This window comes from Lissotriton helveticus, chromosome 5_1, assembly GCF_964261635.1.
Source record: "Lissotriton helveticus chromosome 5_1, aLisHel1.1, whole genome shotgun sequence".
Lineage (NCBI taxonomy): Eukaryota > Metazoa > Chordata > Amphibia > Caudata > Salamandridae > Lissotriton > Lissotriton helveticus.
In genome coordinates, this window is record NC_136065.1 from 1,586,284,678 (window position 1) to 1,586,303,235 (window position 18,558).

The following is an 18,558-nucleotide window of genomic DNA, read 5'->3' on the forward strand; positions in this document are numbered from 1 at the left end:
TCTGGGGGCATTTCATTGGTTTAGAGCGCAGGAGCTCTACATTGCCTACTTTGTTTTGCGAGCTCAGAGAAGCTCGAGGGGGCAGTTGATTTATTTAGAGCCAGAAAGGCTCACAGCGCCCACAGTTGTTCTAGAGCCCCAGAGAGGCTCTTGGGTGCCATTCATTGTTCTTGAGCCCACCTGGCTCCAACGTTGCCTACTCGCTATTCACAACTGTCCAGCACTTAGTGGACAGTTGCTACGTTTAGGCTTTTGTGTTCTGTGCTGCCTGCGCAGACCTCCCTGACACTGAGACTCAGGGCATTCCGCCCCTTTCGAGGCCAGTTGGCCTGAGGGACATTTTGAGTGTTGTGCTACATGCACCCTGCGCATTGTGATTTCTTTGCTATATGATTCTTGCGCAAAAGTTCTAACCTGCACCTCTGAATGCGTGTTAATGTTACATGTGCAATTCTTGTTTATTATTACCTTTGCTAAAAGTGACCTGCTTAGGTAATTCTTTATGTGTTTATCCCCTTTGCTAAAAGTGACCTGCTTAGAGGATTGGTTGTGTCATTACCTTTGCTAAAAGTGACCTGCTTAGGTAATGCCTTGTTCTTTTATTTCCCTTTGCTAAAAGTAACCTGCTTAGAGGAATGTTGATGTTTGATTGCCTTCGCTAAATGTTACTTGCCTAGGTGATTATTTTAGGTTTCCTTCCCCCTGCGTGATTTCCCTACAGAGACTAGGGTGGCGTAGGAGGTGATAGGTTTTCCTTCCATAGGTCCTAGCTCCCTGCGTGATTTCCCTACAGAGACTAGGGTGGCGTAGGAGGTATTTTCCCTTTACCAGTAGTTACTGGTTGTATGCTACATTTACTATTTCTGTGTTACAGTCATTGTATGTTTATGTGCTAAAGTGTTATACCTACAAGTATTATTTCTAAAAGTGCATACCCCTGACAGTGGTCCAGGTGGCCCTGTCCTGTACATAATCCCTTGTAAATCTTGCCCGTGCCTGTTGGCACATTGTAAAGTGTGTGTGTTATCTAATGTGTTCTTATTATTATAATACAAAGGCTATTTTTGATATAACCTTGTGTGGAGTTTCCTTTGTGGTGGGCCTTTGGTTGTTGTCGCTGGGGTGCGCGCGCAAACGCTTTACACATCGCCTCTGAGATTAGCCTTGCTGCTCGCGCCACGTTACCTAGAGGGTGAGCGGGGGTTATCTTGGTGTGTGACTCCCTAGCCCTGACTTTAGAAATGGTGATCCCTGACTGACCTCGACGCGAGTCTTGGCCGGCCAGGGTCCCGTTTCTAACAAAAACCAATTGTGTTACTTCTCAATTGTCTTTTCTGTGTACCCCTACCTTCTTGTCGTTGGACTGTTCTAGGTCCTCTCAGTGGCACTACCCCAACTGACAAGGTAACTCTCCACTCACTATTACCTTTTCCATACCTTTTGGTCCTGAAGAGGTGCTAGGGATCTCCTCCTGAGACCATGTGAAGCGCGAAACTTGTCGACCTACTGCTTTTCACTTTAATAACATAACTTGATTTCAGCTACTAAGGGTCATAACTACCCTTGAGCAGCACTTATCCTATTGGTTTTTTAACCATGACAGAGGGGTCCCCTTTATTAAATCTACTCACTTTGGATACCCCCTAGTCATTTTTAACCCACCACTCACCACCTCTCTCCCACAGAATCAATACTGACTGGCACACACCTTACGGCTTGACAAACAAAAGATCTCCGCCAAAGTGACCCTTCAGGGGACCCGTAGGGTGTTGCAGTGATGGCCCAACGAGGAGCACCGCCCTATGATGAAGCATGACATCCTTCAGGGTGTGTGAGGGCACAAAGTACAAGTCTCTGGGACTTTAAAAAAAAACTACAATTTACACACCTTCCCCTAGGAACAGCAACTCTCTTTATAGAGCTATTCGTTATTCTGGAGCACGAGTCGCTGGACCTTCATTTAGCTCCCTGTCCCTCCTCTTTTTTTCTCATTTACTTCCAGTTTGATAAAAGATTCTTGTTAACTCCAGGATGTCAGTTGCGACCCAAGAAAACTAGTATGGAAGAACTTACATGGAGGAAGAAGTGTGCCCTAAATAAATTACAATTCTTTATATGCCCATAACAGATAATTGCTTCGAGGTATTTTCCACCAAGAGACTGCTCAATATTTCTACCATATTTTTCAGATGCTTCCCTACCAATAGTCCTAAAATGTGAAAGGTGTCTTTATATATGGCGAATTCCCCTCCTTTTCACTTTTTAAAACCACACTATAAAAAAAACTGCTTCTTTGCAAACGCAGGCCCCCACTACCGGTGCCCGAGCCTGTGCGTGCAGACTCTTCCTCCTCTCTTCTTAGGTGAATCTTCCGTCCAGTTTTCTTTTAACCCATACACATTTACGTCAACCCAAAATATCCATCACCATGTTGGTACAGTTTCAATGTTTATCCCCTACTGAGTATCTAACAGTGTAGTGTTACCCCTTTTCTCAGCTCCCTGCTTGCCTTACATGCCTACTCATCTCAGCATTTCTTCGGTTGGCACCATCATTAACCTTATTGTACACACTGTCATGCCACTCACTATGACATCTGAACGCCTTTTTGGCATGTAGGTCTTGTATTCCTCCAGTCATACATACTGCAGGCCTGCTACTTCCTCATCATCTCTGTATATCGCAACACACGGGTGTATATCTGTTTGCCAAGTCAACCCTACCCAGATTATGCCGTGCTCTGAAACCAGGCTTTGAAGAGCGCAACCTCAGCTACTTCGGGAGTCTAGGTAGAGCACAAAAAAGGAGGAATATTCCGGCCTCCCTCAGATATCCACAAACACTATCCTGTGTAATTACACTAAAAGTTAGGGGTTTTCTCCACTGGGTAGCTTGTCAGCTTTTCAGTAACCAGAAAAGAGGCTCTTTCAAAGATGGTGTACTTTGAAAGGTTACATCTGGCTGTTAGACAGGCTCGAGCACGAAGATGGAATGGGCTCCGTAGACAGCAGGAAACCCTTGAAGTCCTTAGCCCAGAGCAGGAACCTGCTTTCAAGTAACGGATTAACAGCAAGTGGTGGCAAATTTACAAAGCCTAGTTCTCAATATCAGCAAACTTTAAAAACACAGGATTTGTGAAGAGCTCAGCAGCCGATTAGCAACTGCACATTAGATTTAAACATGCCATATTGCTATGTAAGTAAAACTACAATCAAGCACAGTTCAAATCAGCACAAGTCAGAACTTGGACAGAACAACAAAGAGAGAAAGAAAATAGCAAGATTGTATTTAGAAGAATCCGTAAATACCTTTATTGCCTCGATGGCGTATTCCACCTGAAACAACCGTCCTTCGGGAGAGAAGGTATTGACGCCCCTGTCAAGAAACACACAGATTGTTTGGCTGAGCTCGGAGGAGGGGCAATCAGATTTAATGTATTCTTTTCATGTTTTTAATGCTTACATTACTCAAAACATTTGAGGGGGGTTATGTTACTATGGTAGTTTTGCGTCGCACTTTGATTCCACATGAGGAAAGAACTATGCTGACCACATACAAACACAAAATAAACAGTCAAAGTTGGACTGAGGACCACACCAATCTTGTGCCAAAACATTACAGAAAAGCCAAAGAGATATCCTGTCACACAAACTTTGTACAACATCACTGGTGGACGCAGCTTTGAGAAGGATAAAAACATGCGCGTGGTCCAAGAAGTGTATCCAAGACACTTCTGCAAGAGGAAAATACATATGAAAAGGAATCTTGCGGTTAAGTAGGACTAGGTAGAACGCATTTATAAATACAGCTTTACTGGACAAAGAATAACTTTGTTGCCTTCTCATATTGGTTAACCGTTTACAAAGCACCACTATACTCTGCTACAAGCAATAAACACTTAGCAACAAGGTATATAAAGAACTACACCGCGACTTCTTGTTAGGGCTTCTGAAGTACATTTTTCAATTGAAAGGACAGTATCTTAGGTTCTGGAAAACAAAGAGTAACTTCAGCATTCACGAGGTTTCGTAACCCTCATCTCAAAAGAGGACATCCAGTAAGTTGCCTTGCAGTTCCTGAGAGTGAATTGCAGGTGGGATTTTTAAATTCAGACGGAGATGGACAGAAATGGAGGAGGAGGTGGTGGTGATGTGTATGTGCGTGTGTGTGTTTTTAAACTAGTCCATGCTCAGTCCAAGCCAACTTAGATCACTACTCTCGAGACGTTTGGAAGATTCATAGAACTTGCCCATTTCAATGAGCAAGTGCTACGCATGCCAAATTACTCTGGGACAATATGCCAAACATGAACTAATTCTGCTATAGGATCAGCCGGAAATATATCTAGCAATCGGTGGACGTGTGCTCCATCCTACAAACCCCCTGAGGCACTCTACTCCTCCACCTTCAACACCATTACAGTTCATCGCTAATTACAGCCCATTTATTCTGTACAACAGACTGACTGTTTCGCCTATTGTTTAACAACCAAGCCTCTCACTCAAGGGACCAGCAACCTCAGGGATTATGTGCCCAAGCCCATCACTCTCATGGCATTGCCACCAGTACCCAAGCACTCCGTCTACCAAATCACTGCACCCTAAAATCCTATCACAAAAAACAGATCACCCATTTCAACCCCTCACTGACTGCCAGATGGTTTGCTTTCCCTTACAGCATACTTACAACCCTCTATCTGGAAGGTCTGGCCACAAACACCGGCACAGGGGCTGAGTTTGGAGCGGGGGGGGGGGGGAGCAGGATCAAAAAGGTCCCTTGTAGCCACCCCCCAAAAAATAGTCAAGGGAGAGTTGCACCCTCCTCTGGGTAAGTGAACATTTGATTCTGGGCATGCCAAAAAGAACAAAGAGGGAGGGATCCAAGATGCACTCCACAAAAGCAGACTATGTATTATTGTTTTATTATTTGTAATCTATACAGCCTACCTTATAATGCTACAAAACTAGGGTGACAAGCACTATGTAAAATATGTAGCACTGTTTAACATCACGAAATTCTGCCAGCATCTGTATTTGCAAAAGTTAATAAAAAAATGGACGCACTAAATGTAGACTGGAACTCTTTTCTACTTTACATCACACCTCAGTATTTTTAAATGGCAATATAGCAAACAGAGGAAGACTCACCCTGTCTATAGCACTAGAATCTAAAGCAAAGTATTTTACATTGCTGGCTGGGCTTGCCACAATCAAATATATTTTGAGAGTTTTAACATTGCCTCACTCCAGCTGAACTAAAGGACTGAGGTACCACATGTCTATGAATAGTTCATCTTCTCTTACTTGAATGCTAAACATGCATTTGAAAGTTGAATGGCTTTATGCCCATCCTCATGATGTTTTCAGTAACCGTTTTACAATTCACTTTCTTCGGTGTTGTTCAGGATAACCTTGAACAACGACTAGGGCTACCATAGATAACGATGTATCTTATGTGCAAATATGGGAGACAAATTACTAGTGCGAAATGGGGATTTTAATGGTGCATTGGTCACAACTGACCTCATTGTGATGCACTTGAAACGACCTAAAGCCTGATTTAGACCTTGGCGGAGGGGAATACTCCATCATAAACGTTACAGATATCTTGTACGCCGTTTTACGATCCCATTATATCCTATGGATATCATATGGCAGACGGGATATCCGTCACATTTGTGAAGGAGTATTCCATCTGCCAAGATCTAAATAAGGATCTAAATTAGGTTGGTTGGAAGGAAGGGTTATTAATAATGCTATATAGTTATGGCTTATTTTCTTGTTAAACTCCATTTTAATAGAATGAATGAAGGTTTTGATATTCAGCTCATCTTTCCGCCTGCCAATGTAAAGACCTGCAAGTCAGTTTCTGCACTATGACGTAAATATTGATTTCCACTACAAAACCTGCATTGTGATTGAAACTTTTTACTGTTTACCCAGTGTATCATTTTGAAGGACTTCTGTAGGAAATTCTGATGTAGTCTTGCAGAAGATCAATAATTTTATGAGCTTTTGTTTGACAAAGGTTTCATATTGTGTTGTATATCTCCAGAGTGCAGTTGCTCAGGACGCAAACAGAAGATTTACTTTTACATGAAGAAATGGGTTAATGCTAAGAGTTTTAGTTAGAACTAAATGGCTTTGGATTTGCCAATGTCATCTAAACATGAACACGTCATGATGAGTCTGCAGTTTTGCCAATTGTTTATGCATAAAATATGTATTAAAAAAACCTAGTTTTGATGGTTCGGGCGACTTCTCTTTTTCATCCTGAGATTCTGTCCAAATATTTTGAGACTTTCTCCTTCTGCCTTATAATGCTGTCAGTGCTCTTTAGGAGTGTGGCACTTAGAATCTGAAGAGACGTAATTGCTTAATTAGAGATTTTTTTGTATTTTTTTGATTCCGTATTCTTTAGCTGAACCCTCATGTTTATCTATACATTTCTCTGTATCATTTATATCGAAAAATTCTATAATAAGTCTTAAAATTAATTTCCGTGTGATCACAGTTCTTATTTGAAATTTTACTCTGCTAATTAATGGATTTAATGTTGGGAGTCTCTTTCCACTAGATCAATGAGAACAACCGAGCCGGATTACATTAGGTAAAAGACCGTGGTGCATAAAACATTGGGGCTCAAGAGAAATATTGAGGTTCAGCTTCACACTTAAACCTCCATATTACAAAGGAGCATGATTTCAGTTGCAGGTGCTAATTTACCATAGTAGGCCATTATGGTATTTGTACTCGGTTTAATTCACTTGGTTTAATTCACTCAAACCCATTAGACTATAATAGATTAACGTAATGATGTTTAAAAGGAAAGGGCAGGAAACGAAGGGTTCTTGCGGCAGGAACTCAATGCAGTAACACTAGCTGTGCAAAAAGTGTAATTCACCAAAAAAGTCTTTAAATTGCTTATGTCCCTCTAAAGCTGCTTAGTTCTCAATACTTATCAATGGAGGCCCACATCAAAAACTCTGCAAAAAGTGCTATTTTCTCTCTAAAACACCTCAAGAAATTGAAACCTTTTCTACCCCACGATGACCTCAAGACAGTAGTCCAATCCCTAGTTCGCTCTAAAATCGACTACGGGAACGCCATCCTTACAGGGACTCCAAAAGTTCACCTAGCCCCTCTAAGGGCAGTGCTGAACATTTCCGCTCAACTCGTATCTGGAGTTAAAAGATTTGAACACATCACTCCAGCTCTCAACTGCCTCAATTGGCTTCCCATGGAAGGGAGATGTGTCTACAAGCTGGCCTGCATCACGCACAAAACCATTCACTCTCTTGCCCCAAATACCTAAATAACAAACTGGTAAGAGCAGGTCAATCCAGAACACTGAGAAGCTCCAACTCACTCCTTATTCCTCCGAAACTGAAAAAGAAAACCACCCAAAACCGATCGTTTTCTGGCAACGCTCCCTGACAATGGAACGCTCTCCCGGGAGTCCTCAGATGCAACCTCTCCTTCTCCTGTTTCAAAAGTGACCTGAAACTCCATCTCCTAAACAAATACTTTCCTGACCAACAGCAACTAACCTAGTCTTCTATATCCGAGTTGTCTCCTCTCTGGACATTCAAGGACAGTGGGTGACCGGACTATGTCATTCTTACCTTTCTCTTTGTATTGTTCTCTCCACCTCCGCTGCACTGCATATTTATTTCCCATGCTGTATTTTTTCTCTGTGGTTTGCTTCCTTACTGCCGGCCTACTATGCAATGTAATGTCTTTCTGTTATTTACTGTATGTATGTAAAGAGTTCTGGTACCTACAGGTCGAGCTAGCGCTATATAAAACTTTTAAAATTAAAATTAAAATAAAATGCAAATTAAACTGTGTTATAGGTTAAGCTTGGTTCTGAAATTACACCCACATTTTCAGGGTATTTGTTGGGAACGCTGGCAGTAGTAGGGGTGCACATGGTAAGGGAGGACTGGTGTCAGAGCTATATCTAGCTTTGAGCGGTTTTATTGCACCCACGCTTCAAGGTCTCTGAATGTTGCATCAGGCACAACGTGAGAACAGTGGCAATAAAATAGTAGTGGGTTAATTAGGCACGTGCAAGCTTCAAACCCAATGAGATGGCTTAGGTGGGTGTCTGCAACAGCAATCTGTGTGTATATACTCAATATCACAGATTCCATTCTAACGCCAGTGAGATAGCTTTAGTGGCTTATTTCGCACGCAGCAGGTTGTGATTTTTTTCCTCCCATATTCTAAAGCTCTAGAGCTTGTTTGGTACCTCAGAAATGTAACTGTGCCTCCTCAGAAACGTCATTTATGGTGACACCATTATGAAATGTCACTTCCGGAGTTGTACCAAAGATTGAAAAACATGTGCTTACTAATAAGATCCCCCTTGGGACACTTGGAAGTGTTGGCTCCTCTGAACAGTCCCCCACTTACAGGCTTATGAGAGGTGAACCCCAAGACCCAACAGAACAGAGAGCCTCCAGTCACAAGACCCTTCTGCCCCCCTCGCGCCGGTACCATCACTTCATGGCACCAATCGCTCGAGACAGTTCCCCATCCCAACTCTTTGCACTCTCAGATTATTACCTGTCATATTCGGAGCGAGTGAGAAACATTGTAGGCTCTTGGACGACTTGGTTAAGTGCTGCAGCAGGATTTGCTCATATATCACCAGTCACTCTCTGATAAACCTCTCACACCACGCAAAGGCCCGCTTGCCGGTTTAAGACACAACACGCGTGCGCCAACCACAAGCTACGCGACGCGCCTGTGCAGAGTCCCACAGTCGCTACAAGCCATTGGTCCTGCCAGCAACCTCAGTAGAAACTAAAGAAAGACAAGAATGACGAGGCAAACTAACCGGGAGCTGCTAGGAACGATACGAGTACTGTCGCCATATTAAAAAGACCCGATTTACCTGAAATGAGCAAAATTAGTGGAACAGAGCACGCAAAAGAGAAATAATAGGGTCCTAGGAGAAAGATACATAATCAAAAAGCATTATGAAGAAAAGGTGGCTCTTGCGCTGATGGTTATGTAAAACACAATTTTTGAAAATTGCGCCACGCCAGGGGTAGTAAGTATTATATAATTAGAATTATAATATTTGTAGTGAGTAGACAATTGTTTTCATAATTTAAAAATAAACCTGGAGGAGGGGGGGGGGGCCTTCACAGCGCAACCTGAACAATTCAATAAGGAAAATGTATTTTTCAAGAAGGCTCGACGTTGGCGATGAAGATGTGCAATTAGCGACGACAAAGCGCTAGGTATCATGGGGATTATAGTTCGTTGTATTTTAAAGGCGCAATGAGAGCAGTGAGGTACGCAAGTCTGTTGAACGTATATTGGGGCTTTACAAGCCCTTTGCGCTACTTTCAAAATGGGAAAAAGTGGCGTACTTGTGACAAGGGACTTGCAAGTAAGCCCCATTGAATGTATTCAGCCTGTCTCAGGTGTACTACAACTTGAAGTAACGCTATCATACATGACAACTTTATATAGCAAGAAAGCTAGAAAGCCCCCCGCCCCTTGACTTCTATTGAAGTAGAGGATGTTTCATGGGTGAGATAGCTAGAAAAAAGAGCAATTTTTGGCTTAAAAATTGGGAGTTTCCTCTGTTTAGGGTTACCACCTTTCCCAAATAAAAATACTATGTTTTTGTTCACTTTTTAAGATTCTGTAAAGAGCCAGACATAATTTTTAAGTAGAACCTTATATACATTTTAAAAAGTTTTCTCATACATGTTTAAATAGCTTTGAGTGATTTTTGTACTTTTGTACTAGCAGCATACATGATTTTTGTACTTTTTGTACCAGCAGCATACATACCAATAAACCAGATTCAAGCAGGAGACTCCTGATTACTAAAGCCAAAAATTGCTTTATTTTGTCTGACTCCTGCTTGGAATTGCCTCTCCTCCAATAGAAGTCAAGGGGCTAAATACATTCTCCCAAATATATTTTTCAGAATATCTTTTCTAAAATGTTGACATGCATGCATCAGGTACTTTAAACAAGCATTTACAATGCAACGGTTTCGCCTTTGGAAAAGTTAGAGCTATTGGCATTGTAAATGACAACTTGACTTCCTTCCCTTTGCGTGCATTTCTCTGCCCTCATTTGTACCCCCTTATCATTACGATCTCCTAACCTGTCACGTTTTTAATGTTTTTGCCTTTTCTCTCCTTGCTCCCTGCTCCTTGCTCCCTGCCCTACCTTTCTCTGTTGCTCTTGTTTCTTGGTCATCTGTTCTCCCCACATGACTTCTGCTCTGACGATCCGGTCCAGTCTTCAAATGCCCTCTTACCTCCTTCTGCTCTCATTTGACCTCCCATGAGCTCCCCAACATACTTTCTTCTAGGAACTGGTGCTTTGTGTGCCTTCCTATATACCTTTAGTCTCACAATTGTTGATTGGGTAAGTGTTCCATGTACCTGGGGATTCTCTCCTCTCTGTGTCTGTTTATAGCTCGTTGCTTGTGCTTCCTGTCCTGCCCCCTCGTTCGTTGTGCTTGCTCTTCTGCCCTGCTATTGGCATTGTAAATGACAATGCCATTTATTTATGTTTTTAAAAAAAACATAAATAAAAATAATGTCATGAGCAATGCCAATAGCTCTAACTTTAAAAATGCCAAGACCATTGCATTGTAAATGCTTGTTTTTTTTCTTTTTGGCAAATCCACTAGTTCTCCTTTGGTGACCGAGTTATAGTTTGCATGACTATTTTGCAATTTATGGATTGTTAATGTCAGTGGGATTTTTAGGCTTTAATTCACAATCATAACTGCACCGTGCGTGTTTTTGTGAGTTTCCAGTTTTTTTTTAATCAAAACTTTTTGGTGCGATAACCTAACCATAACTTCACTTCAATCATTTTCATGAAACTTTACCAAAAATAGTTCATGTAACTAAAGTTGATTAAAAAAAAAAGGCTTATGCAAATTGATGAATACATATTGAAGGGGAGAGAAGGAATTCTAGAGCTGAGCAATAGGTTGTATTTGCCCTTCATATTCCCATAAGAGTATTTTGCCACACCATAGCTAAAAAACGCTTAAGTGAATGATTCCAAATTAGCACAGGCGCTAATTTTTTGTGTTCCTATATACATGAATAATTGGTTACCTCAATGAATATTCAGAATCGCTGGCCTTTGACCTACAGAGATTGTCGGGTATCGAATGTCAGATACAGTCTACTCTTCCACTGTCACTAACGACAGTTGCTGACCTCCATGTGCTTTTTCTCATATGTAGCAAATAAAAAAGATGCTGACCGTTGATACAATTTAGGCTGTAATCTTTAAGCTCTTTCATATATATATTTAATACCTTAGCAACCAGCCCGCCTCTCTGATGGATTTGTGTTGGGGAAAGCTAATAAAATCCCCAGATTCAAATTTAGTTTTGTACTACTTTTATCAATGCCAATCCGTCAGCTCGCCTTGAAGGCTTGGAAATAATGGATGGGAACTGAATGTTGTTACACCAGGATGTTTAGTGATGTCATCTGATGCCTCTTCCGGCATCGATACAAAGCCAGCGTACCACTAACAGCAGTCTGAAAGCTTTGAAGTTTCCGTATCCAGTGTGATCCTTGGGATTATTCTACAGGTAAGAAATCTGCAGGTAGACCGAGCATCCACCAGATAGGTCGTTACCACAGGAATGTAACTTTTTCTTCACAATATACATGTTATAGGGGGAGTCTAGGGTAACCGCTGTGCACCTTACAAAGTAAATTGAGAATGGTACTCCTAAATTGACAACAAATGTTTATACTGAACAAAATAGAACACATGTTGCAATGATTCCCATTTGCAACAAGAGTAGGAGGCCGAGTCTGCGAAGCTACTGACACTGCAGTGAGCCAGGCAAAGGAATAGGGAAAGAGCTGGGGCGGTCATGAGCCATACATAAATCGGGGGATCCAAACGACTGAAGTGCGCAGACCGCAGGCCTATGGTGTATGTGTTGGAGGGTGGAAGCAAAATGTGAATAATGCAGAAACAGACCAATGGATGAAAGGAGCTATCCCAAAGGTCTTATAAGTACATTAAATATGAGAGGGTAGAGAAAGCACACGGACTACGGAGGGTAGGCAGAGCACATGGACAAGGAAAGGTGGGCAGGAGAGGGTAAAGAAAGCACACGGACAATGGAGGGTGGGCAGGAGAGGGTAAAGAAAGCACACGGACAATGGAGGGTGGGCAGGAGAGGGTAAAGAAAGCACACGTCAACAGAGGGTGGGCAGGAGAGGGTATGGAGAGCACATGGACAATGGAGGGTGGGCAGGAGAGGGTAAAGAAAGCACACGGACAATGGAGGGTGGGCAGGAGAGGGTAAAGAAAGCACACGGACAATGGAGGGTGGGCAGGAGAGGGTAAAGAAAGCACACGGACAATGGAGGGTGGGCAGGAGAGGATAAAGAAAGCACATGGACAATGGAGGGTGGGCAGGAGAGGGTAAAGAAAGCACACGTCAGAGGGTGGGCAGGAGAGGGTAAAGAAAGCACACGGACAATGGAGGGTGGGCAGGAGAGGGTAAAGAAAGCACACGGACAATGGAGGGTGGGCAGGAGAGGGTAAAGAAAGCACACGGACAAAGGAGGGTGGGCAGGAGAGGGTAAAGAAAGCACACGGACAAAGGAGGGTGGGCAGGAGAGGGTAAAGAAAGCACACGGACAAAGGAGGGTGGGCAGGAGAGGGTAAAGAAAGCACACGGACAATGGAGGGTGGGCAGGAGAGGATAAAGAAAGCACACGGACAATGGAGGGTGGGCAGGAGAGGGTAAAGAAAGCACACGTCAACAGAGGGTGGGCAGGAGAGGGTATGGAGAGCACATGGACAATGGGGGGTGGGCAGGAGAGGGTAAAGAAAGCACACGGACAATGGAGGGTGGGCAGGAGAGGGTAAAGAAAGCACACGGACAATGGAGGGTGGGCAGGAGAGGGTAAAGAAAGCACTGACAATGGAGGGTGGGCAGGAGAGGGTAAAGAAAGCACACGTCAACAGAGGGTGGGCAGGAGAGGGTATGGAGAGCACATGGACAATGGAGGGTGGGCAGGAGAGGGTAAAGAAAGCACACGGACAATGGAGGGTGGGCAGGAGAGGGTAAAGAAAGCACACGGACAATGGAGGGTGGGCAGGAGAGGGTAAAGAAAGCACTGACAATGGAGGGTGGGCAGGAGAGGGTAAAGAAAGCACACGTCAACAGAGGGTGGGCAGGAGAGGGTATGGAGAGCACATGGACAATGGAGGGTGGGCAGGAGAGGGTAAAGAAAGCACACGGACAATGGAGGGTGGGCAGGAGAGGGTAAAGAAAGCACACGTCAACAGAGTGTGGGCAGGAGAGGGTATGGAGAGCACATGGACAATGGAGGGTGGGCAGGAGAGGGTAGGGAGAGCACACTGACAACGAAGGATGGGTAGGAGATGCTGGGTCAGCAAACTGACAAAGGATGAAAGGCAGGAACAGAATGAGGGAGGAACACAGAGGGGGGAGAAGTACACAAGGGAGCCAGCTGGAAGAAACAAGCACTCATAAAGTGGTGCTTAAATAAAAAGAAAAAAGTACCACCTGAAATAGTGAGCCGTGGATGGACAGCAGTGCGTCCATAACGCTAAAGAAGAAAAAAAAAAGAAAGAAATAAAGTAGAGGGAGGGAAACCTACCGAAGCTAAGAATTCCAAGCAAGCAAAGGAGAGTGACAATGAACCGAAGTAGAAATGGGCGGGCGCTAAGTCCACTGTAAGGTACCAAAACGTCTGGCAACAGACAGAGGTGAGACATAATAAAAATAAAATGATGTACACAGTGGGCTTTGGCTCCAGTCAGAGGAGTATTGGTCACTCACCTCCTGGTATTGGTTCTTTGATACATCGTTCCACCTTCCTTGAAGTGCTTACATTGGCAAGCTTGCAGCACTATTTTACATCTTAAAAGTAACCTTAGTAATCATGCTAATTCTCCTGTTCAAGTATTTATCTCCCAAACGCATTATATACCGAAAGTAATCAGTTGTTGCTACTTTTTGACCCATCACTGGCAAAGCCAATGGGGCAGGCATTAATGCAATACACAGCATTTGGGCAATGCAACACGCAACTGCATTTCAACATTCTTTAACACATCAACACCAGACCTATTGCCTTTCCCAGTCCTTGTTGTATATGTTAACAAGTTAAAATCAATGTGTTAAATCTGTGTATGGAGTATTTAGCTTTATGAGAAGTTGGTGTTTACACAGCTTAGCTACCATAATTAATTTCTTTTTAAAGACACGTAAGCGTTCAGATTGAGGGCAATTTAACTTTGAAGTTTTAACTACTGGTTCTGAGTAACCTGCGAGGTTGGGTTTCCATTTGAGAGAGGGGTTTGTGTAGGTTGAGATCTTTTTGTGACTGTACTAGTACACACACACACACTGCAGGAGTAAATGTAACTCACTCTACCGTCTTCTTCCCGTTAGAACTGGGTGGGTGTGCCACACGGCAACAGTACACTTGGGAACTGTGGCAAAATGAGCATTCTCCACCTGCAGAGAATTGTGAATGTAGCCGTGACTCCCTGATGTGCAGTATTGCACACTCACGTACATGAAGTATGAAGGCACCCCCGTTTGACGTGTTGCACACACGCCGCCCATAGACTAGTACCATCCCCCCCATCATAATGAGTGTCGCCCCGCTTGCCGTGAGCCACACCCTGCCAGGAAAGGAGCCCGTTCCCTCTAACGCTACACACACACACACTTTCCATTTGAGTATAAACTAGCTTTATTCGGCGTGTTATACACATGCCCCACTCGTGTTCAGGCACTGACTGACAGAGAAGCTTCCTGTCCTCGCAGCAGACCCATCCCGCCCCACACGGGCGAGCCCCGTGCCTCACACAGCGCTCCGTGTTGCAAGGCATTGTCAGAGCCGAGCGTTTACTCAAAGGGTTAATCATAATTGCAGGGCGGGGAGACACCCTGTCGAGAGGCACCGACCAGGAACACTCTCTGTACCTTCCTCCCAAGCCACTGCCTGCCAGGCCGCCGCTGCAGCTCTGCCGCGCCTCGGAACCGGAGAGCCCATCCACCCGACCCAGCACCATGTCAACCTCGGATGAAGTGGACGGACTCTGGGGCGTCTACCGGCCCCAATATGGCTGTAAGTTTGGGGGACGGGGACCTGGGGAGGGCGGGTGGCTTTACTGGACCTAATAAGGGAAATGATAAACAGTGGAGTTGAGTGTCCACGCATTATTTGTTTATTTGATATTGCACCCCTCGCCCACCAACACATCCTAGAATGGGAGGAACTGTTCCTGTGAGCCTCGTTTTGCTGCACTTCACCGCCAGCCCCCGGATGCGGAGTATCGCCAGAACCGAGAAAAAGGGCAGGTTGGCAAAAGTGGCTCACTGGTAAAGGCTTCCCAAAACTGCTGCCGCCGGAGTGCAGACGCTTTGGTGCCTAGAGAGGAATTGTTTTTACTGCATTTCCCTGCGTGTCCCACGGCAAAGGGCAGGCGTGCAGGAGGGGCAGGCGTGCAGGAGGGGCAGGTCTCGACGTATCTCTCGGTCAAACTTTTCAACCTATGAAGTTATATTTAACAAGCCGAGCAACCTCGCAAAATGCATTTGAGGACACATACACTTGTACCAGAAGTTGTAACATAAACAGGGGCACGGCGGCAGCCACCTTACCGTTCTACTCCTTGACGCTGCTGGTGTAAAGCTTGCTGCGGCGGTCGGATTCCGCCCGGGATCCAAGTAGCCAATAAAACAAGGTCATTTTGGGATTCGGGGTGTTTCCCGCCCTCTCCCCTTCCCATTGGCTGGAAGGTAAAATTCCAGCCAATGGGAAGAGGAGAGGGCGGGACTTAAAAAAAGACACGGAAACGCCCCCGAATCGCGTCAAGGCGGGCCCTGAACTCAGTGACGCTCCTCTCCTCCAATGGCTGGCCAGCATTTACGAGGCCAGCCAATGAAGAAGAGGAGCGTGTTCAGGCCCCCATACTACTAACAAAAGATTTCGGCTCCGCCCACCCACTGCTTACGCAGTGGGACGGTAGCCGAAACCTAAAAACTGGTCATGCTGGCATAAAACCGGCCTAGTGGCAAGCCGAGTGTAGCGTCGTCCCTCGACTGGGTGCATGCCAAAGACAATGTTACACATGGAGCTTACTATCACAATTCTTTATTCGTCTATGTGTAACTGAACTCAACATTCTGAATGAGCCTTCATGCATTCCGTTCCCTCATTTCTAACTCACAAGACACTACACTTAGCACTATTGCAAATGTAGTCAGTGACACAAGTAGTGAAATCTGATACACCAGTACCCTGATTACGTCTGCATGATTTAATCACTGCCACACAGGAGAGGACTAGCTTTAACACCAGCAGGAATTATCCTATTAAAACAAATTGCCATCAGTGAGCACCAGAACTGCCACCTCAAAAAAAAAGAATCACTGTGTGAGGAGGGGGCATGACCTTGGGGGGGGGGGGGGGGCTAGCCATGTGCCAAGATCAACCTGCTAAGAGATACTTTTGCCCACTCGCTCCACAATTTCCTCTTCCAAAAACAAACAAAAGAAAGTACAGATACTTGCTGAGGCTGCTGACTGATATCGTGGAGTGTTTTCACACCCCTTACTGGACATCAATAGTTCAGATTTTCCAAAAACAACTAGAAACCCATTCTGTTCAGTGGTTTTCAGTAGTTTTCCCTCCTGCCTTGTGATATTGGCTCCTCACTGGGTGACCGTGTGAAGGGAGCTGATATTGTGTGACAGACGGTGGCACCTTATGAGTTGGCAGATTGGGTGCGCAATCTTCAGGGCTCCCCAGGCAATAACATTTGCTATGAAGGGCGCCAGCCAGATCACTACCGGCCTAGTAAAACATGCGTGGTGTCTTTTCCAAAAGGCCTCTATATCTTGCTTTGCTTAGGCGACACTGCCTGTGGTTTTCGAAATTTGGAAAGTAACTTTGCATGTCTAGAGCTCAGCAGTAGCTAATGGTTTTTCTGTTGTTCCAGCAATAGACAGTGAAGTTCATGTTGATCCCTTTCGTCTTGAGAATAAATCAGAATGTATTACGAATTAATGTTTATCTGGCAAGGGGCCATTTATTATGTGTGCCTCTTCTTGCCAATTCTGACTTCCAGTCCACACAGCACCCTTGTAGTTTGACTTTTCCGAGTAGGAATTTGATTTTAAATACCCAAAACTTAAAGTGATGCTATCAAAAACCCTTAATCAGGAATGGGATAAAGTTGTTAAATATAACACGGTTGAGATCTTTGATCACACATATTTTGAAACTATGATAATTTAAGTGTCTTTAGTGATGTAGCCTGAATTCCTGATCCCACACTAGTATCAAAGTCCTATATGGACTGTACAGCTGGACCTCTTTCTCAGCTAAACTGAGTTTACCAGCCCGTTCTGAAATGACCATATTTGGACTCATAGGATGGCAGGGAGAGAGGTTGGTGTACAGGGGTGTCATACTGAGCCAAGAGAGTAGCCTTCTGTAGATTTGTCATTTGTAGAGTGAGAAAGGGCAGAGACTTCGCAGTCTGAATCAGAATCTTACCGTATGGGAGCCAGAATATGAAGACTCATCTACGCTGCCAGATACTTATCAGTGACAATCAACAAGGGGTCACCTTAGCTCCTGCAGTGCATGGTGCGGTACAGGATGTGAGTCATGGCCCTATCCCATGGCTGGCACTGGCAACGCTAGTCACAGCACACAACCCAGCGTGAGCAGCAGTTCTGAGGGAGCATGTCCTGATTGAGTATCCTGTGCTATTCGTGAAATGTCCATGTACTACTATTTATCTTGCAAAGGTGTCTGGTCTCGGGATTCCCTGTATGGGGATCCTTCTGTTGCACCCCAATGTTTATAAATTGGCCAGCCCTGCAATAATAACATTTATTTAAAAAAAAGAAGGGAGCATAGTACACACCAGTGCCCAAATGAGGAAGAATAATGCACTTACATTGGGGCAGAGAGCAGTTAAATGAAAACGCTGTCATCTGAGCTCGCCTTATATGTGTGGATCATATCAGACCTTGTGGTAGTGTGCAAAATCATCTGGTAATTTCCAGTTCATCCGTAGATGCGTGACACTAGGTAATATTCTTCTTTAGCCTTTTAAAGTTTGCCTCTTCTTCATTTGCCTTGAATTCGCTCCTCTGGTTCGTTGTGGCAAAGGAGATCCCCTTTAAGTCCCTCTGCCTTGTACACTGAACTGTATACCACTGGGGCCCATATAACCTGAGAAAGACATTCAACATTCATGTTCCAAGACAGTTCCTTCTCTCGCAGAATGTCGCCCTCCTATCAGTTCCTAGATGTCATCCAGTCAGCTCCAGTGGTAGGGCCTCCTCTGTGGCTGCTGCAAAAATGTGGAATACTCTTCTTATTACACTGCGGAAAGTTGCATCACATCTGCACTTTAGAAAGACACTTAAGAAGACATGGGTGCTGAGGGACCGTCACCCGTTACAAGCTATAAAGCCAGGTTCTAAGACTTAGAACCTGGCTTTATAGCTTGTAATGGGTGACGGTCC

The 18,558-nt window shown here is 44.4% G+C and overlaps 1 protein-coding gene across 1 annotated transcript in view; it reads right to left on the reverse strand.

The window, feature by feature from the left end:
* PSMA5 (proteasome 20S subunit alpha 5) overlaps positions 1–8,757 on the reverse strand; it is a 58,222-nt gene extending 49,465 nt beyond the window's left edge. Inside the window, exons 1-2 of the mRNA XM_078644757.1 lie at positions 8,571–8,757; positions 3,309–3,375 (exon numbers count right to left, since the gene is read on the reverse strand). Coding sequence (XP_078500883.1) covers positions 3,309–3,375; positions 8,571–8,599 — 96 coding nt within the window. The 5' untranslated portion in view covers positions 8,600–8,757. The remainder of the gene's footprint in view (positions 1–3,308; positions 3,376–8,570) is intronic.
* Between the last annotated feature and the right edge of the window lie 9,801 nt (positions 8,758–18,558).